Source organism: Cotesia typhae, unplaced genomic scaffold (assembly GCF_013202065.1).
Source record: "Cotesia typhae breed Kobodo isofemale line unplaced genomic scaffold, CoteBio_Ctyphae scaffold_13, whole genome shotgun sequence".
Classification (NCBI taxonomy): domain Eukaryota; kingdom Metazoa; phylum Arthropoda; class Insecta; order Hymenoptera; family Braconidae; genus Cotesia; species Cotesia typhae.
In genome coordinates, this window is record NW_027423774.1 from 18,464,538 (window position 1) to 18,484,911 (window position 20,374).

Here is a 20,374-nt window from a genome sequence, read left to right on the forward strand (position 1 = left end):
AAAGTCTATGGAAAAAATAAATTAAAAAAAAAAATTTATATTAAACAATTGTTATATTTTATTCATTTAAAAATCACTTTATATCATTATAATTATTTACATTACTTAGTATATTATATAAATTGGTTTATAATTCATAATTATAAAATATTAATTGTAATTAGTCTCTTGTGTAAAAATTGACAGTGAAAACATTTTTTTTTTTTTTTTTCTTCAGTACGTATAAATAATACAGAATGAAATAATACGTATAATAATAGTGAATTATCAATATCACCGGTAATTGACTGATAAAAAATAATGAAATGATTTGTAATTTGAAATTCATTATTTACTAGCGCGGTCATTGAATTACGGATCGACGAACGATATCATGATGTATCTAGTTCCTTTAGTAACTAATAGACCCTCATGATAGTGAGTTAATCGTCCGGGATGCATCAGCATCCAGCCAGGTTTAGTGTCAGTGACTGAACAATTGTAACGAATGAATCGACAGCCGCCACCTTCGTAATCTACTCCGGCTTTATTTAACGCAATATTTATTGTGTACGTCGAGCTATCGTGGTGTGGTCTCAGCGAAGGTTGTTCGTCTGGTTTGTACCTCACGACGAAGTTCATCAACGATTTTGGCGGCTGTAAAAATAAACAACCAATGGGGGGAAAAAAAAAAAAAATTATTTTACAGAATAAAACAATAATTATACGACAGTGCAATCAATATACGTTGATCAATCCAGAACCAGAACCAATGTGCTCACATAAAAATAATTTAACAATTCAAATCCAATAAACCTCAACCATGGTGCTGATAATTGAATTTAAATAATTAGGACGCTTACATAGTCGTAATATCCGAGAAAAACCATTTGTTGCAAAGGGCTCACATAGACCCTTAGAAACTCGAGCCAGGTTTCATGGAGACCCACTTGGGTCATGTGGATATCGCGAGTTGGAACTGGTTCATACCCACTGTCTAGTCGATCATCCTAAAAATATCATGCAGATATGTAGTAAATAGTAACAACAATTTATCTTACATCGTGGAAGTAGCCAAGGAAAACAAGCTCTTGCAGCGGTCGGACGTACTCCTTCAGGAAATACAACCATTCTCGTTCGTAATTGACTTGATTCATGTGAATATCACGCGTTGGTACATTTTCATAACCGCCTTGTAGTCGACTATCCTGTTAATTTATTTTATCAATACGCGTTATAAATTTAGCTATTCATATTTTTTTTTTTTTTTTCAAACACCTGCTCTTGCTCTATTAACAGTCATTATTTAATATTATAGTTACCATAATTAATTTTTATTTTTTATTATTCTCACCTGGTTTGATCCATCAGACCATTGACCAAATGCTTCCATAATCTCAATAAATTCTCGGGTGAATCTCGGCGAGACTATCGGGAACCGGTACACATCTGGACATGGCTAAAAATATAAATAATATAATACATAAAAATAATAGCTGGTATATTTAAGAGGCACAACTAGTGTGACAGCCTAAAAAAAAGGCAATTTTTGGAAATAAAAAAAAAAAAAAAACTACTGTATCAATTGTTTTAAAATTTGAAGGGCATATTTATATATATTTTAAGGATATACGGTAAAATTTTTGAAGAAAAAAATTAAATATTAATAATATTAATTTTTACCCAAAATTTTGATCATTTTTTGAGCTGCCAAAATTCGATTTTTGATCAGATCAAAAAACTGGAGGGTTATTGAATGGAGAATTATATACAGAACATGCAGAAAAAAATTGGTAGTGATCGGATCACTTGTCTCCGAGTAATCACTCCAACAAATTTGAAAAATGCTGTTTTGAGAAAAACGCGTTTGAAGATAAAATGATCCTATTCTAACTGCCGAGCGGCTACTTTTTAAATGGCTGTAACTCAAAAACTATTCAAGAGATCGATTAAAAATTTTTAATGTGTTATTTTCAAAGGTGTAACTTATCGAAATATGAAAAAAAAAAAATCGATTTTTAAAAATTTGCACAGTAGTTGTGCGCCTTAAAAATAAATTACCTGAACAGGTTTATTGTCTTCATCGAAATTATTGGAGTAATTAACGTGAAGATAACGATTCTCCCAATCAATTTTGTTGTTGAATATTTCATACAAATCTGGATTGGTGTATTGAATATTGTAAGTCTCAGGATTAACCAGATGACCAAACTCGAGACGATTATTGACGTACATAAAGATACCCCTCTGACGATTGGTGATAGCAAAAGACATGTCTGGATCCAAGTCATTGGCTACAAAAACAGGCCGGGTCTCTGCGTGGCTTATGATTGTCACGTTCATCAGGTAGCAATTAGCAATGTAAGGTACATTCCACAGTCCTCTAAAAAATAAAAAAAAAAAATTTTTTTTTAAATTAAAAATTAAAGTGATTAAATTGCAATGTTTTCATTGATGTAATGCAAGAGCTGCACAAACTGGAGAGTAGAGTAATTTCGAAGGTTAATAATAGTAAGGCGAAAATGTTTAGGTAGTCGAATAGTGATGTCGTGATTGGTCGTACCCAACTAGCAATTGGTTGTGTATAATTATCCAATTGAGATTGATAACACTCTGACACTGTGGCTTAGCGGTTCCATCGGGTTGCATCCATTCATGTTTTCGGCTCGGCGATATTAACTGTTTTGTCAGACAATACCAGTATAACAAGTTGTTTTAACGTAATTACGCGTATTACGTATTAAATAACTATTTAATTAAATAGTAGACAAGTGTTATTGCTTTGTTATTATTTATAAATAATGTCTATTTAATTTTAGTGATAATAACATCTCATTTAGCTTTAAGATTAATCGCTAAAAATTTATTTTACTTTCTCTTACTTTCAAAATTTTATTTTCAATAACAGAAACAGGACAAATGAAGTACCGGTTAATTGTATCTATTTTTCTGCTTGTGATGATGCTCGGGGGGACGGTGGAGGCCGCTAAGGGTGGGATTGGCAGAGCTGGAGTACGCGGTAGAGGCAGAGGACGGATATACAGTGCGAGAATGCCGGTTATTATTCCCGGTCGCAATACCAATAGTGGTTACTATGAAAATAAAGATGTAAGTTTATAATTATCAATTAATCTCTTCAACTGAAGTGATAAATAATTATTTTAATTATTTTAATTTTAAGGGCGCAAGGATCATCAAGTCTTCACACTTTGAATTGGATTACATGCTGGGAAGAAAGATCACTTTTTTCTGCATGGCGCGTGGATTTCCAAGACCAGAAATAACTTGGTACAAAGACGATATTGAACTTTATCATCACAAATTCTTTCAAGTAAGACATCTAATTAATCTGCAATTAAAATTATGATAATTAATTTTTTTTTTTTTTTTTTTGACTAATTTATAGGTTCACGAGTGGGCTGTAGGAAACGATACTATTAAATCTAAAATGGAAATAGATCCAGCAACTCAAAAAGATGCTGGTTATTATTCGTGCCAAGCTGACAACCAATATGCCGTTGATCGTCGGGGTTTTCGAACCGATTACGTTATGATCTCTTATTAGTATATTGTTATTATTGTAATAAATAAAATATGAAAATATACACGAATTATTATACTAAAAAATATTGCGTTTAAAAATAATTTAAAAAAAATGTACAAACAGTAATTAAAATAATAATAATAAGTTATTTAAATAGACAGCCTATTTTTGGTGTATAGATATTTAAAAATCACCAATTTTGCACTTTATCCCTGTCTGTAAACGAGATCTCCCCTAGTTTTATTTGATTGCTCAAATAATTATGAAAAATGATTTAAATTATCTGTAATAATATCATCATGTTATGATTTATGTACTCTTATGATATATATATATATAATATTATTCTTTGAAATAAATAAAATAAAATATAATTAATTAATTTGACTTGGTATTTAGTGATTGAAAAACCCAGAGTATCAATAAATAGACATATAGTTGCGTATAAAAAAATTAGTTAGTATATGTGTATAGATGTATAAATGTATACGGGTTATTTTTTGTTAAAAGTTTAATGGATTAAGTACAAATCGAGTGGATAACAATGAAACAAGGGAGATTGAGACTGCAAGTGCTGCTGTGTAACTAATGGATGTAGAATTTAATGTCAACGATTGTAATTTATTCGTAGCTCTGTTTCTATTGAGCTATAAGTCTACTGTAATGAATAGGAGAGAACAACTAGGGGAGTCACGAGTGATGACTGTCAGTTAGAGATCTGTGTTCCATGTCACCGTCGAATCGCGATATTTGTCTGTCGTAAGGAAATTTTCACCTTACTGTCGACACCCATTTAAATTAATACAAAAAATTTGTCTCAAGTGTTTCAATTTAGCTGAACAAAAATTATTGTAAGAATCTTATATTGTTGATTATGGCACGAGCAGTTACGATTGCTCTTTTATTGCTAGTGATATTGATGATAAGTTGTCCGGAAATAGCAGCTCGTCGAGGAAAAACAAGAGCTAGAAGCAAGTCTCGTGTTCAAATTGGCTTACCAATCACCGGCAAATATCGCGATCCGGAAAGTGATCAGTACTATAACAATAATAATGTAATTAGTTTCATTAATAATAATAATAATTATTATTAATTTTTACTAATTAATATATTAAATATTTAGGGTGCTAAAATACTTCTGGCTTCACATTTCGATCTTGAGTACGTTCTAGGACACAAAATAGCTTTTCTTTGCGTAGCTAGAGGCTCACCACGTCCTCATATTACCTGGTTTAAAGACGGTGCTGAAATTTACACCCATTTATATTTACATGTAAGTATAAAAATATTTTATCATTATTATTTAAATAATATTGAATTATTTTTAAATAAATTATTTACAACAGGTTCATGAGTGGGAATTGAAAAATGATACGGTTAAATCAAAATTAGAAATAGACCCTGCCACACAGATGGACGCTGGTGTGTACGAATGCACGGCGGACAATATGTATGCCATTGATCGACGATCATTCAAAACCGATTTTTCAATTGCTTTCGATTAATCTCGTTGTTATTATCATGATATAAATATAATAAAAATAATAATAAAATAATGATATATTTTTAATAGCACTGTTCTTTATAATTCAAATAAAATATTTGTTTTCATTTTATTTGTACCTAGTTATGTAATTGTAGAAAATAAAATAATTATATGAATTAATAGTTGTTTTAATAATTAAAAACTTACCGGCGTTTATTTTCAATTATTTCCATGTAATCTGAACTGCGGGCGTAGTATCCGTTGTCGGCGACAGCCCCCCAGAAATTACTCCAACTTTGTCCAGGTCTTAATAATAAAGGTGCTACAATTGATCTCTGCTGCTCTACGAGTAACTTTAGGGTGTGCTCGTTGTCTAAATGAGCCACTGATTCGATGAAAAAGTGACCAGAGCACTCTTTGAGTAAGCAGTAGTTTCTAAAATTAATTAAAAATTTTTTTATAGCATTCTGAGTAAAAAAAAAAAACTTTTTTATTCAAAATACTTACAGAGAAAGATCTCTAGCAGTTGCTGGATCAATTTGATCCGATGGAGTGATAACTTTCGTGCTTTTATATTGACCGCTGAATTTGTCAATCCAATTTTGTACCAATTTTTCGTGATATACTTCGTTATTGTAAACAAATAAATGCAATCTAGACTTGGGGTATGTTTGCCGATAAATTCTGTTGAAAAATTCTTCGAGGAATGGAGTAGCTTTGTCGATAAAAATAGCTATTAAAATGGGCGGATAAGTATTGAGTTCTTCTTCTGAAAGTTCTATTGTATTATCCCAACAATTTAAACAACCCTCCTCTGGACTCCAGGCTTTTGCCAAGTAGTTTCCGAGAGAATTTAGTACCAGCTTTGCGTTACCATTGCCGTGAATAATCATTGGTACTGTATTGTATAGTGTATTTTGGAGATAAGCTTCATCTTCTTTAAATCGTAGTTCAATATTCTCTAAAAAAATAAAATTTGTAAAAATTGTTTGTAAATAATTTATAACTATCGGCTGCCCAATTTCAAAACAGAGTAACTGATAATTTTAAGATTTATTTAAATTTTTCTTATTAAAAAAAAGTTTTTTGATTTATGAATAGAAAATACTTGAATATAAATATTTTTAAGAAAAATTACTTGAAAGTAAGGTCTAAAAGTTCTAAGAAATGCAGCAATACTGAAAAAAATCAGATATAAAAATTTTGCTGTTACTGTGTTTTAAAATTGGGCAGCCGTTATTTTTAAATAATTTACAACTGTTTGTAAATAATTTATAATTGTTTTTAAAATAAAAAAAAAAATATTACCAATAGATCCAAATAAATTTTGGAAAATTTCACACTTATGGTCAAGTTTAATCTTGTGTTTCTTTCTTAGATTTTCATTCAAATAAACATTTGTGTAATAAAGCTGATCGTCATCAGTATCATTAATCTTTTTGTCGTTTAATATAGCATATACATCGGAGGCATATCCAATGAACCCACCGGAATTCAGATAAGTTTCACCGTGATAAACTTTTGGGTATTTAGAGGCAAGTGATTTGTCAGGCCAGATAAATTTTTCAGCCCCAAAAATAATTCTCGCATCAAAGGTTTTAAATTTCTTAACTATTTCTTCTAATGTTGAAGAAAATATAACATCATAACTGAAAATTTAATATTGTAATTATTATTTATATTTAATTTTAAGCCAAGAATATTTTTATTTACCTATCAGTAAACAAAATTATTTTCTTCTCATCATCTTTAAATTTCTTTAGCGCTTTTTTTAGTAAATTTATTTTGTATCCGCCTCCTAGGCTCTTCATATTTCCTCCTTTCCATGGTTTATCCAGACCGAGGACCGTGACGTTGTTCTCAAATCCATACACACGAGCTGATCTTAAATATCTCTCGAAACCATCGGTTCTATTTGAAGCTACTGTTATTGTAAGTACGTCCAATGGATCTGTAAATAAAATTATTAAAAATTTTTATTAAATTAATAAAAATTATATTGTAACATTATTAAACATTATTAAAATTTCGTTGCGATAGCGACAAAAAATAATGACAGAGCAATTTAAAAATATTATTTCTACTCTGATTCGTGTAGGATTGCGGCACATGTGACAAATGTTCAAGTAAAAAAGTAGCACCCAGAGACTACGAATGACCGCACAGCATTCGGTAAGCGCGCGGTTTCCTCCAACGTTACATATTTATTTCAGCTCCATACACCAATTACTTCTCTCGGCGCTTTGATACCAAAAGATAAAACACGTAAACAATTTCTTGATCATTCTTATACAATTTTACTTTTTTTTTTTTTTCCTATTCTTACTATTTATTGCGACATGAAAGTAAAAAATTAATAAGAGCTGTAATTGTAAAAAAAGTAATTATTTTAATAAATTTCTAATTCATGCTCCATCAATTGGACATTTATGATAAAAAATTTTTTACGGTTTACTGATTAAGTCAAATAAAAAAAATTATTAATGACATTTAAGTTAGCAGTCACTTGATTATTTTTTAGTTTTTTCTAACAAATAAATTTGTTCTAAAAAATTAATTTTGAAAAATTTTTTTTTAATTTTTACATGTCAATTTTTTTTGCAATGATGTTTCTTAAAAAAATTATTAAACATCTGCTACTTTAATTTTCATAAATTATTAACGTTTCATTGAACTCTTAAATTAAATATGTCATTTATTTATTTATTTACCAACATACGCCTATCGGCAATATATATCAGATAAAAAATCTATAAAATTAAATAACATTAATTTATTATTATTAAATTAATAAAATAAAATTATTTTGTTTCTCTTTTTAAAAAATTGGTAAAAAAATGATGAAAATTAATTTACCAGATTATCAATAATTTTTCTAATAAATAAATTACTGCATTAAAAAAATGAAAAAAAAAAAAGGACAGTAAGAAATTTGAATAAATTAAAAATGCAATTTTTTGGAACAAATTTTTTTGTTAAATAAAATTAAAAAATGGTCAAGTGACAGCTAACTTTAATACCATAAAAAAATGTCAAAAAATTAGTAACGTTAAAAATTATAAAAGTATAATATTTAAATAAATAATTACCAATATTATCAGAAACTGTCTTATAGACCAGAAAGCAGTTGATGCTGATAAAACAAACAATCCAAAAATGTTTCATCCTGATGATAAAATTGCTGAAATAAAATTGTAAGTATCTCTGTCAGCAGTTAAAGCAACACTAACGAGAACCGAGGAGTAACTCAAAAATCCATTGACAAGCTGAGTATTTATCTCAATACTTGAACCTGAACACTGGGTACAGGAGTGGAGGAACACCACCAGAACATAAAATCCAGAACTAAATGAAATTTCCTTCTCCACTCTCCACTCTCTTATTTATAATTTTAACTCCTACTGCCTTTATTAAAAACATTGAATTGTTTGTGTAGGAGTTTATACTTTCATCTTAAATTAAATTGTTTATTTTGCGCAGCCCTCACACTGAAGGTAAGTTAAACTTTGATGTATAGCAGGGATACAGATGTGATTTTTTTATTTTTCATTTGGCTCTAAAAAGAATAACAATTATATATGAATTTATAACACTGAAGTTAGCCGTCAGCTGTTAATTTAAAAATTTTTTTTATTAAATTAATTACAATAAAAAAATTTTCACTTGTGATTTTTATTAATTTTCACATGTGAAACTTTTTAATTTAATTTTTTTTATAATAATTTAATCAATGAATTTAGAATATTTAGGAGAACACGTCAATACCTACTGTAGAAAATCAAAATGTCAAAATGGAGATATACTTACCGAGTAAAAAAGTCAAATAACAGTACTGTGAGAGACCTCTAGGTATTATCTGGCCTTAGTGACTTCGAGCATCATGTAAGAAAACCATAGAAAACACGAAATCGTTTGTAAATCTTTGGTGATGCTAAAATGCGGTACAAATAACAATGTGAGTAGATAATTTTCAACAATAGTGCTTTTAATAAAGTAAAAACAATTGAAAAATAATTTTATTTAATAAAACAACACAATAATTACTAACAATGTTTTACATTTTAAGTAACAATTGAAATAACGGATAATAAAGGTGTAAACAGCCAGAGTACTGCCGGTTAATAAAATTCTAACCTTCGTACGAGAAAGGTTGCTGAAATGGCGGTGGGTACAACGAAAGTTGTCCAAGTGACAAATATCGCTCCCCAAGCGACTAAAGACCAAATGCAAACTTTATTTGGTTATTTAGGCAAAATTGAAGACATACGACTGTATCCAACAATCCGGGATGTTGCTGTTCCAGTTCAATCACGAATTTGCTACATTAAATTTCATGACCAAGGGAGCGTTGCGGTGGCCCAGCATATGACCAACACTGTATTCATTGATCGTGCTCTCATAGTTATTCCTTATCAAAATGGAGATATTCCTGACGAGCAACGTGCTCTTGAGCTTACCAATAATGGTACTGTTGTTCCAGGTATTTTATTTTATTATTTTTTAAATTATAAATATAATATTAATCCCACACGGAAAGAACAAGATGACACTGGATATTGTCTTAGATTTTACTGAGTGAAAACATTTTTTAGATAGTAGCTAGTATAATCTCAGATTACAATGAGTATAATCCAGATATCATTGAGTATAATCTGGGATGATATCCAGTGTCATCTTGTTCTTTCCGTGTAGATAAATAAATAAATAAATAATTTTTTTAATTTCAGGTCTTTACCCTTCAGAACCAAAACTTCCAGCGAATGTCGTCAATTCAATTGACGGAATTCCTCCACACCATACTATCTTGACGATAGACCCAAAGCTAGATGCCCACGGACTACCACCGTACCCGCCTTTGCCGGGTCACCTTGACAGTCGACGTATTGAAGAAATACGAAGGACACTAATTGTTGCTAATTTAGATGTTTCAGTATCAAGCGACCAATTGCTTGAATTTTTCAGTAATAATAATATAGAAATAAAATATCTGCGACTATGTACTCGAGACTCAGATACTGAACATTACGCGTTAATTGAACTTAATGAACAAACGCAAGTTGTATCAACTCTTATGCTTAATGGTAAAATGCTTGCCAACAAACCGATAAAATTATATCACTCGATACAGGCGATATCTAAGCCTGAAGCTAAAAGCAACGAGGCGGCTCAAAAAGAAATCGAGGAGGCGATGTCAAGAGTCAAAGAAGCGCACAATCTTATTTCAGCTGCTATTGATCCCATGATTGGTATATTGTCTAAGGACAAGCGAAGTCGCAGTGGGTCACGCAGCAGAAAATCAAGATCACGGTCTCGAGGAAGGCGTCGCTCTAGGTCACGCAAACGCTCGCGTTCACGACACAGGAGATCACGGTCTCGGCATCGACGTCGTTCACGATCACGCTCCAAGCGCCGGTCACGCTCCAAGGATCGAAAACGCAAGTCGCCGTCACGCAGACGCAGCACTTCACGCAGCAGAGCACGCTCTAGGTCTCGGTCTAAGCGATCACGATCAAGGTCCAAGGATCGAAAGAAAAAATCTTCCCCTCGCCGACGAAGTCGCTCACGATCACGCAGCAAAAGGTCCAAGTCTAAATCAAAGTCGTCTAAATCCAAGTACTCTGAAAAGTCTCGTGATAAGGACAGGGATAAAGATAAGGAAAAAGATCGTGATAGAGAAAAAGATAGGGATAGACGTAGTAAGGATAAATCAGATGGCAATGGAAAAAAAGACAGCGACAGGGAGAAAGATAGGGACAGGGACCGGGACAGAGAGAGGGATAGGGATAGGGATAAAGATCGCGAGAGAAGTGAAAAAAAATCCAGAGACAAGAAAACTGACAAAGAGTCTAAAGAGAGATCTGATGATAAATCCTCGTCACGAAGTGGCAGTAAAGAAAAAACAGAATCCGAAAATTGAATTTAAAATTATTCATATAATTTTTTATTTTTTCTTTTTTTAATCAATGTGCAAAATAATTGAATAATTGTTTGACATTACTTTCGTTTTCTTCTTGGAAGTGGTGGTTTTAAATTTAATTGGTCTGTTTTTTGAATCGATGGCCTGAAAATACATTTTTTTGTTAAATATTTATTTGATTATTATCAATTATAAATTGATATTATTATAGATTATAAATAAGAAAATAATAATACCCGGGTAATGATAATGACTCTTGATTCGCGTAAGTCACTTGTGTAGCAGTATCATCATATATGTTGTCGACTTTTATTGGCATGGGAGAAAGGCGGACTAATTTTTTTTGGACACGTTCAACTGTCGAGCGACGTTTCAGTTGAAGTATCTACAAAATAAAAATAAAAATAATATTCCAATTAATAAAGTATAAAAGAAAAAATATATTTTATAAATAAAATATTGTAAGTAATTATTATAAACAAACCACGTTGAAATGATCTTTTGATATCTGCTCAGACATTTTTCCCAACTCCATCGATTCATCTTTATTGTTTTTTTTTCTTGTGTACTCTAACTCGAATCCTCCTATTAAATTTAGACATTTAAAAAATAAAATTTAAGTAAAATCAACAACAGTTGTGTTTATTATAATTATAATTAATCATAAACCTTTTATATATATTTTTACTTACGAATAAAATACTCATCGTATTGATCTAAAATATCAATACCCAAAAATACCGCCAGAGCATTTGGATATCTTAGATCCAGAATAATAAGAACAGATGCCAATACAAAGCATAACAATCCTAAAACATAAAAAAAATTAATTTCATTATTACTATTTATGATTATTTGTATAAATAATTTTACCTCCACTCAACGTCAGCCAAAAAGTATAACCATAAGAAGTGGTAATGACATCACTTTCGAATATTATCACCAACGGATTTGGATTTCGCACAAACAACCAAATAACACAACTTAATATTTTAAGAGCTCCAATCAATCCAGTGCAGTACGCAACGTATCTCGGGACAGAATGTAAAAATACATTTGCAAGTATCCACACAGGGAATGATGTCCAGAGAGCAATGTGAGCGTACCATCCTGCTGTTCGATAATATCTACCGAATCTTATACCTTCTCCATCAATTGCTAAATAATCTACGATCCAGGTAATTGGCAATGGCAGTCCTTTTCTCTGCGCTTCTCTAAGGTTTTTTTGTAAAAGTCCAGCTGTATAATTCATTTCAATACAATTAATATTTAATTTAAAAAATTTTTTTTAATCATTAATAGTAAAACGAACAACCTTGCAGTCACTATGTGACTGTCGTGACTTGTGAATTATAAATAAATAAAATTTTGCTTTATTGAATAATGACTTTTGTTAAATTGCACTGTACTTTTTTAATTACTGAGGTTTTTAAAGATATAAACTCATCCCGATGTTAGGCTCATCAAGAGCTTTCATTTGAGTATCCACATGCATTTTTGATATATTTTTCATATATACATATATATAATATATATAAATATATGAAAAAATAATGTGGGTACTTAAATGAAAGGTCTTGATGAGTGTAACGTCGGGATGAGCTTATATCTTAAAAAATGTCGATAGTTTAAAAAAATATTTGTTAAAGTGCCCTGTACTTTCTTAAATATTGATGTTTTTAAATATATAAGCTCATCCTGATGTTACACTCATCAAGAGCTTTCATTTGAGTACCCAAATGCATTTTTGACATATTTTTCATATATACATATATATAATATATATAAATATATGAAAAATTGATGTGGGTACTCAAATGAAAGGTCTCGATGAGTGTAACATCGGGATGAGCTTATATCTTTAAAAATTGTTCAATTGTTCACAAGATACAAGGTAATTTCTTAATTAACTATTGATGAGAATGATCTAAAACTTTGAAAATGCACAAATCCAAGTCAAGACTTTTGCAATGACACCAAGTTTCATTAAAAAAGCCGATTTTATCATATGACTATCTTGGAGACAAAATTTTTTTTTTTATTATTAATAACAAAATTACCATTTGGCCCAAACCCAAAGCGTCCTTGGTCCCAAGTCCATACAAATCGTTCATTGTAATTAATAACTTCTTTTTCAAGCACAGATCCTTTTTGAGCCTGACCCTGTAAAGTGATATTTACAGAACGTAATCCTATTTTTATTCCTATTTGTGCAAAAATTTCACTTGGTTCACCCGCACGATACGGTGTCATTGATTCGACGAAACCGACTTCCCATTCTTGTCCATAATTTCCAACTAAAAAAACAAAAATAAATTAATTTAATTATTTAAAAATCTTAAAAATTATTTTTTATGCTTACCCATTATTATTACACCAATAAGAATACTGAAAAAAGCTTTCACAGTCGTGTAAATACTCTAGAATAATATTATTAATTAGTAATGAAATAATTATCTGTAAATAATTTTAAATACTCACTTTAGTTTTTGTATAACCCGGTATTATAAGTAAACAGCTAACAGCAAGAATAATAAAAATAATAGTAATACTTGTTTCGACAATATCAATAGTTACCCACGTTTTATTACTTTTATAAATTGCCGGAAAACCTTCTATTCTGCCAAATTGATAAAACCATGACATTTTTAATAATAAATAAGCCTATTGTGATATTACAACTCAGTAAACGAAAAAGGGTGTATGTAAGCGATGCGGTACGTAAGCTTTGAGTGATAAGAAGAAAAAACTTACATTATACATCAACAATATAAATTAAGTGGATATTTTCCTAATATATAAAGTCCTATATAATATATCGTGTTAATAATAAATTCTTATCATCAAACTCTTTCCGCTAGACTGATTGCAAACATTTGTCGCTTGAAAGAGAATTGATAAAATATTCAAATAAAAACAGCATCTGTTAATAATGTTTATATAAATTCATAACAATATTAATCAATAGATAAATATTAATATTAATCATAATAGCTTGTATAATATTATAATAATAATAGTTAATAATACTCAACTATAAATAAAAAAAAAAAAATAGATAAAATACAACAGAGTGCTTAAAATAAAATATTCAAACATTACTCGTGACAAGTGATGGCTTATTGTGCTTATTTCTCTTGGTATTGTGATAAAGATAAGAGTGAACACGAAGACTATTACTATTTTTATATTTGTTACCACACAATTTGCAAGTGAGACTTTCAAGTGGCCCGTGTATGTAACGTACATGAAGCTTTAAATTTTCTTTCCGGGTAAAATGTCTTAAACACCATGGACACGAGTACATGCGAACAACTTTGCCTCTTTCAACACGTAATGTTGGTCCTAGTTCCGAGACTACACGCAAAGTCGTCTCCAGGGGCAATGCACTGTGAGAGATCCCTCTTACTGTACGACGGCCCTTCGGAATTTTTGATTGGTTGGAAGATTCCAATGATTCATCTTTTTGATTATCATCTCCTGAATTTCATTAATAATAAAATTATTCTTTTGCTTAAACTTAAGGTAAAAGACCCAGTTATTGACACTTGCAATTTATGACATTAAATTTAGCTGTTGCTTCATAATTTAAAAAATTTTTTTTAACAAATAAATTATAGCAAAAAAAAATTAATAAAAAAATGGACTTGTAGAAATTTTAATAAATTAAAAATACAATTTTTTAAAAATAATTTTTTAGAACAAATTTTTTTGTCAAAGAAAATTAAAAAATTGTCAAGTGACAGCTAAATTAAAAGTCATTTGCAATTTTATTTTAATTTAAAAAAAAAAAAAAATAAGCTCTGATAAATCTATAAATATAATTTTTGAATTATAAATTTTAAGATCATTGGTTTTTTGAGAACATTTTATTTTTTTAATTAAAATAAAATTGCAAGTGTCAAATAACTAGACCAGTGTCAATAACTGGGTCTTTTATCTTACTATTTATAACATTAATTATTGCCATTTTGTACCTGGTGGTTCTTCATAATAATCTGTATAAGATTTATCAGAATCTAAATGTGGATCTTCTTCACTTGGAACTGCTGCAGAAGTTGAACAACTGCTTTTATAGGTGTAATCCAATACTCTTTCAGTGGATTTAGAATTTTTCCGGGTCTCGGAAGTGAAGTCAAGTGGTTTTATCGTATTTTCATTTAAATTAGACGGTAAATTATCATCAATTATTGTAAAAGGTACAGGAGATTTGATAGCAGGCTCTTGTTTATAATCATCAGCATCATCATCATCATAATTACCATCATCATCGTCTTTCAACGAAGAGGTTGGAGATGAAATTTTGTCGGGTATTGGTTGAGTATTTTCATGTTCTTGTGAGCTGAATCTTTCAACAGATTCAACAGACACATCCAGGTCGTCGTCCATCATTTCTGTTTTCATAACATTTTCCAAATGTGTACATATGTCATCTGTATTCATTTTCTAAAATAATAAATATATTAATAGTATGAGTGAATGTAAAAGATAGCTAATAAAATAGATACATAAAATGAGGCTAAAGTTAGCAGACACTTGACAATCTTTTAATTTTGCTTGAAAAATAAACTAGGTATAGAAAATTATTTATAAAAATCTCATTTATCTCTAAAGATGAAATTTTTCAATAAAATTTTCTTGCTATAATTTATTTGTTAAAAAAATTCTAAAAATGATCAAATGTCTTTCAATTTCAGTATCATTACATAAATAGAATAAAATAGTTACTTCATTTTTATCTTTTGTCAATCCTTTGATTTGTAATGTTTCAGCGACTTTAAGAAAATTAGTGATGTCTTCTTGCTTGATACTAACTTCTCCTTGGTACATAAAATGAAGTATCGCTGACAAATCCCGTGAATTAACGTCTTTTAAAATAACTATAGGATGTTTACAAGTATTCCCCTGTTGACATAATTTAAATAATTTATTCAAAATAACAAACAAGGAAGGTATATATTTAAAGAGTTATTTTTTAACAAGTCTTGAACAAAGTTCGAATTACCTTGAATAAATCTCTAAAGTAGGTACTACATACAGACAAAATTAATTTATGAGCACGAAATATTTTTCCTTCAGCAGCCAGGGTAACATCAACTAAATGTTCATCCGTCAGCAGTGTATACAGTCCAGATGATAAATTCGAGGGGAAGCTATTCCATACCAACGAGAATTGTTCTTCAGCCATGGTACTTATACTTTGAGATCTCGAGGTTTAAGATTGATAATATTGTTATTATTATCTTTTTTTTTTTTATTGTGATAAATATAAATAAAACATTAGATTGCCAATAATTTAATAAAATTTATAAAATTAAAAAATTAAAAAAACTTTATGTTGTCACTTGGATTGTTTTGTATTTTGTTGCTTATTTTTAAAAGTTCAATTTAGTAACTCATGATGAAACAATTGTGATTTAGCAATTATGGTAAATAAACAATATTTATTTGACGAGAGTGTGTTTGTGTGTATATATATATATATATATATATATATATATATATATATATATATATATGTGTGTGTGTGTGTGTGTGTGTGTGTGTTTTTTAATGTAAGAAGATGCGATCAGTTGTGACAATCAGGTATAATGCATAACTGCATCGTGAATCATGCTCTCATACGAACATATACGAGTATATACGAATTGTATATAAGTATATAATGCAAAACACATTCGTGGTACATACGAGTTGTTTTTTTATTATTTTCTTTATTTGTATGACAGTTACACAGTATGTATATGTTTTTTTACGCATATGCGCGCTAAGTAATATTACGTTATCCCCATCTTTTGGTAAGAATATCAACTCGATTCATGGCTAAGTTAAAGCACAAATTTTTTAATTTTTAAGTTTAATTAATTTGTATCAACTTGTTGTCCTTTGAAAAATTTTATAAATTTAAGCTATAAATATAATTCATAATAATACTGAATTTAGCGGTCAACTGTCAATTTTAAAAATTTGTTTAACAAATTAATTACAACCAAAAAATATGACATTAAAGTTAGCTGTCACTTGATGATTTTTTAATTTTTTTTAACAAATAAATTTGCTCCAAAAAATTATTTTTAAAAAATTGCATTTTTAGTTTTTAAAAATTTCTAAATGTCAATTTTTTTTATAAACTTTTTTTTGCCATAATTTATCTGTTACAACAATTTTTAAAATTATCAATTATCTGCTAAGTTTATTTTCATCAAAAAAATTCTTCTAAAAATTTTCACTTGTAATTTTTATGTAAAATTTCTTAATTAAATTTGTTTTTGAATAACTTAATTGCTATAAAATTCCAAAAAAAAATTTAATATTTGCCAGCTTCAGTGTTATAATTAATAATTAAATGATAAACTTGGCGTCTAAGATAAAAAAAAATTTCTAATCCTTTAATTTTATTTTTATTTATTTTAATATACAATTATCTTAATTTCTACAAGAATAATTTTTATTAATTATATAATATTAAATAAAAATTTATTATTTAAATTTTCAGATAATTTTAAATTATTTTATATATTTTAACACTGCTAAATGCAAGAATAACACTAAAAAATAAAAATAATTTTTTACAGTTGTCTTTTTATTTTACTAATTGTAAATTTGACAGCTGTTTAATTTTTGTAGGATTTTTAATTCATTAAAAAAAATAAAATTTTTCATACAAAATTTTTAAATAATATAATAAGCAAATTATAATATTTTTTTATATAATATAATGATAATAATAATAAATATATTGAGATATATTGAATAATATTTTGAGTATGCAAAAAAAAATCAAATTTTACATAATTTGTGATCTTACACTAATGTTTTACAATGTTTTACAATAAAATTAATTTTACATTTATAAAGTGATAATCAAAATTTTTTTTCTCTTTTTGACTACTCCATGGACATTTATTGTGATTTTATCAATTTAAAAAATTTTTATGGCCAGTTTGTGCATGATAAACACGCAAAAATTTCACCATCAAACATTGATATTAACACTCATTCGTTTATTTATAAGCGATAAACAATTGTTGCATTATTTTGATACCAATTTATCAAACATTAATATCAAATTGATTATATAATGCATAATTTCTGTGAGCATTTAATTTTTGAATTTACTTCACATAATTTGCAAAAGCTTTTGTTTTGTTGATAACAATTTTATCAATTTCATTAACTCATTGTCTTTTTCATACTATATTTATACAATTACGCTGATATCAATCGTATATAAAATGTTTAGTAATATATGCAAATTAATATTGTTTATAGATAATTTGTATATATTTATATATTATAGTGCAATAATATAACCCAAAAATCAAATAAATGCCGTAACGCTCTTCCTAAATTTCAATATTGAGATTAGTAATAATTAATAATAATAAAGTGGTAATTTTGATTGACTTAATAGAAAAAGAGGAGACGTTCTTGGGCACTGCCGGATAATAATTTCCATCCACGTTTGATGTTCAAATATTGAGTAATAGCACGAATGCAAATAAGAATACCTAAAATAAACAATAAAAAAAATTTATTTAAATAAATAGTATTTATTGAATAGTAATAAATATTTTAAATTGAAAAATTATTTACCAAGAGCCATTATAAGCCACCATAACCACGAGTTTGCACGGGATGCCAGATCTGTTGAGTGTTTGACTATTATTGTCCATTTAGTTAGAGACAATCCGAATCCAGCAAGAGCACCATATCGAGCAGCGATTGTGTGACAGAAGCACATTGATAAGAGAAATCCAATCCAATTGAAGAATAGAGCCACTGTAAATATTTATAAAATAATAATTAGAACTAGGAACCTTGCAGTCACTATGTGACTGCCGTGACTTGTGAACTAAATCAATAAATTTTTCTTATTCTCTCAATAATATGGATTAAATAATCAACAAAAGACCGGCTTTTTTAAAAAAACTTACATAAAAAAGCCGTGAAAAATGTAAAATCTGTTCCAAGTAATCCACTTTCTGCATCAGTTTCAGCAGTATTTGGATCTATTGCCAAAATAGTAAATGGTTGCGGTGTTGGTATAGTATCCTACAAATAAATAAATAATTAATTTTATTATCATTAAAATATTTAAAAAATAAATAAACTTACAATGTTTATGTGTGGTGGAGGTGGTACTGAATTTTCTCCTTGCAGTGTTTTCTCCCTTTGAACTTCTTCATAGCTTGGTAATTTAGTAGCAAGTTCGTAAGGCGGTGGTGCTGAGAAATCTGGCTTAGGAGGTGACAGTTCATCAGCTTGATTGCGTAACTAGCAAATTACCAGATAATTTTAAATACAAATTAAAAGAAAAAAAAAACCTAAAAAAAATTTATTTAATTAAATCAATACCGTAGCTAACAATTCTGATGGTCTATGCAATGAAACGTAACCATGTCCTGCCCCATTTGGTATTAGTCCTTGTACAGGAATTTCACTGGACGTTGAAGTACTGCCTTGGACACCGTCACTATTTGTAGATAACTGAGAACAGTTAAATATTTTTTATCAATATGACTCATTACTTAACTCATTTATATATGTAATTTATTTAAAATATCATTAATTCATTATCACAAATCTCTATTTCAATATAATCTGTCATAATAATAACAAATATCATTGTAGTTATAACAATAATCAAATATAGAAAAAAAAAAAAAAAAAAAAAAACCAGTAGTAAGATAACATTCTAGTAAATACTATAAAAATTTTAATAACAATTTAATTCATTAAGTAAGATTAAAAATATTACAGTATATATGTTATTAATTGATTAAATTTCAATACGTACCATGTTATTAATCACAAAAGTATGATATTATTTATGTCAATAAGCTATTACACGAAAGTTTTGTTAATGTCACGCAATAAAATAAAACTGGTAAATTTTTAATGTATGTGAATTTCAATACAGTAGAAAGTCTTGGCCTGTACATACAATCGATGGTTGACAGCTGGTCTCTGGATTGTCTCGTCTCATTATCCAATTCAATATATCCACGGAATAATATAAATTATTATTTTTTCTTCTTTATCGACCTGGAATTCGGTAAAAACAATTAACCTTATTTGGTAATTTTTGTTTATTATTTCTTACGGTAATAACTACAATTAAAACTTACCTTGCATTATTTTTTTAAATTATTTAATTTATTTCTATTAAAGTAAACTTCAACAACAATTTAATTATAAATAAATATTTAAGCACATTGTTTATATGGAAATAAATACTAGAACAGTAAAATAACAACAAGGGAATTCAGTAATTGATCTACTGCCACGGGATTCACTAGCGCCACCGGAAGTTAGTTTGAAAAAATTATTTTAATTCGTTATTTTTTTATTTGTTTATCAAACAAATTAACTCAAATTATATTTAAATTGTTTATTGAAAAATAATTATTTTTCGCATCAGCTGATTTTAGAAAACTTACACAAA

At 28.7% G+C, this 20,374-nt stretch overlaps 7 protein-coding genes and 1 long non-coding RNA gene across 11 annotated transcripts; 4 read left to right on the forward strand and 4 right to left on the reverse strand.

The window, feature by feature from the left end:
* Positions 1 to 34: 34 nt before the first annotated feature.
* Positions 35 to 8,644, reverse strand: Plod (procollagen lysyl hydroxylase). 2 transcript variants are annotated; one of them, XM_074255169.1, is made up of 9 exons: positions 8,099 to 8,644; positions 6,723 to 6,960; positions 6,318 to 6,658; positions 5,517 to 5,970; positions 5,217 to 5,444; positions 2,041 to 2,362; positions 1,334 to 1,438; positions 843 to 989; positions 35 to 636 (listed from the first exon to the last, which is right to left on the reverse strand). In XM_074255169.1, the coding sequence occupies exons 1-9, from the start codon at positions 8,172 to 8,174 to the stop codon at positions 352 to 354; spliced, it is 2,196 nt and encodes a 731-aa protein (XP_074111270.1). In that variant the 5' UTR covers positions 8,175 to 8,644; the 3' UTR covers positions 35 to 351. The 2 variants fall into 2 exon arrangements, with proteins under 2 accessions (XP_074111270.1, XP_074111269.1); XM_074255168.1 differs by lacking the exon at positions 843 to 989 and adding an exon at positions 1,041 to 1,187 and having other exon boundaries at positions 8,099 to 8,597.
* On the forward strand, positions 2,430 to 3,847 carry LOC141535307 (immunoglobulin domain-containing protein oig-4). Of its 2 annotated transcripts, XM_074255177.1 has the most exons (4): positions 2,430 to 2,699; positions 2,888 to 3,087; positions 3,161 to 3,310; positions 3,386 to 3,847. In XM_074255177.1, exons 2-4 carry the CDS (start codon positions 2,899 to 2,901, stop codon positions 3,542 to 3,544), a joined length of 498 nt encoding a protein of 165 aa, XP_074111278.1. In that variant the 5' UTR covers positions 2,430 to 2,699; positions 2,888 to 2,898; the 3' UTR covers positions 3,545 to 3,847. The 2 variants fall into 2 exon arrangements, with proteins under 2 accessions (XP_074111278.1, XP_074111277.1); XM_074255176.1 differs by having other exon boundaries at positions 2,430 to 3,087.
* LOC141535309 (immunoglobulin domain-containing protein oig-4) lies at positions 4,202 to 5,189 on the forward strand. The gene is made up of 3 exons (XM_074255178.1): positions 4,202 to 4,577; positions 4,647 to 4,796; positions 4,870 to 5,189. Exons 1-3 carry the CDS (start codon positions 4,398 to 4,400, stop codon positions 5,026 to 5,028), a joined length of 489 nt encoding a protein of 162 aa, XP_074111279.1. The 5' UTR covers positions 4,202 to 4,397; the 3' UTR covers positions 5,029 to 5,189.
* A 224-nt stretch (positions 8,645 to 8,868) lies between the features above and the next one.
* On the forward strand, positions 8,869 to 10,926 carry Srp54 (splicing regulatory protein 54). 2 transcript variants are annotated; one of them, XM_074255170.1, is made up of 3 exons: positions 8,869 to 8,964; positions 9,076 to 9,489; positions 9,737 to 10,926. In XM_074255170.1, exons 2-3 carry the CDS (start codon positions 9,168 to 9,170, stop codon positions 10,924 to 10,926), a joined length of 1,512 nt encoding a protein of 503 aa, XP_074111271.1. In that variant the 5' UTR covers positions 8,869 to 8,964; positions 9,076 to 9,167. The 2 variants fall into 2 exon arrangements, with proteins under 2 accessions (XP_074111271.1, XP_074111272.1); XM_074255171.1 differs by having other exon boundaries at positions 8,900 to 9,474.
* LOC141535304 (dual oxidase maturation factor 1-like) lies at positions 10,923 to 13,728 on the reverse strand. Its single transcript, XM_074255172.1, has 8 exons — positions 13,408 to 13,728; positions 13,289 to 13,346; positions 12,987 to 13,223; positions 11,800 to 12,165; positions 11,619 to 11,735; positions 11,411 to 11,511; positions 11,163 to 11,311; positions 10,923 to 11,070 (listed from the first exon to the last, which is right to left on the reverse strand). The coding sequence occupies exons 1-8, from the start codon at positions 13,570 to 13,572 to the stop codon at positions 11,004 to 11,006; spliced, it is 1,260 nt and encodes a 419-aa protein (XP_074111273.1). The 5' UTR covers positions 13,573 to 13,728; the 3' UTR covers positions 10,923 to 11,003.
* Positions 13,456 to 16,114, reverse strand: LOC141535306 (uncharacterized). Its single transcript, XM_074255174.1, has 5 exons — positions 15,932 to 16,114; positions 15,655 to 15,831; positions 14,904 to 15,372; positions 13,681 to 14,406; positions 13,456 to 13,546 (listed from the first exon to the last, which is right to left on the reverse strand). Exons 1-4 carry the CDS (start codon positions 16,112 to 16,114, stop codon positions 14,018 to 14,020), a joined length of 1,218 nt encoding a protein of 405 aa, XP_074111275.1. The 3' UTR covers positions 13,456 to 13,546; positions 13,681 to 14,017.
* On the forward strand, positions 14,324 to 16,257 carry LOC141535310 (uncharacterized). The gene is made up of 3 exons (XR_012480575.1): positions 14,324 to 14,451; positions 15,699 to 15,878; positions 16,006 to 16,257. It is a non-coding gene; the product is annotated as an uncharacterized LOC141535310 (long non-coding RNA).
* Positions 16,258 to 17,592: 1,335 nt separating this feature from the next.
* On the reverse strand, positions 17,593 to 20,186 carry Ndfip (Nedd4 family interacting protein). The gene is made up of 7 exons (XM_074254444.1): positions 20,058 to 20,186; positions 19,727 to 19,974; positions 19,285 to 19,416; positions 19,045 to 19,203; positions 18,864 to 18,981; positions 18,523 to 18,708; positions 17,593 to 18,437 (listed from the first exon to the last, which is right to left on the reverse strand). Exons 2-7 carry the CDS (start codon positions 19,727 to 19,729, stop codon positions 18,334 to 18,336), a joined length of 702 nt encoding a protein of 233 aa, XP_074110545.1. The 5' UTR covers positions 19,730 to 19,974; positions 20,058 to 20,186; the 3' UTR covers positions 17,593 to 18,333.
* Positions 20,187 to 20,374: the final 188 nt, after the last annotated feature.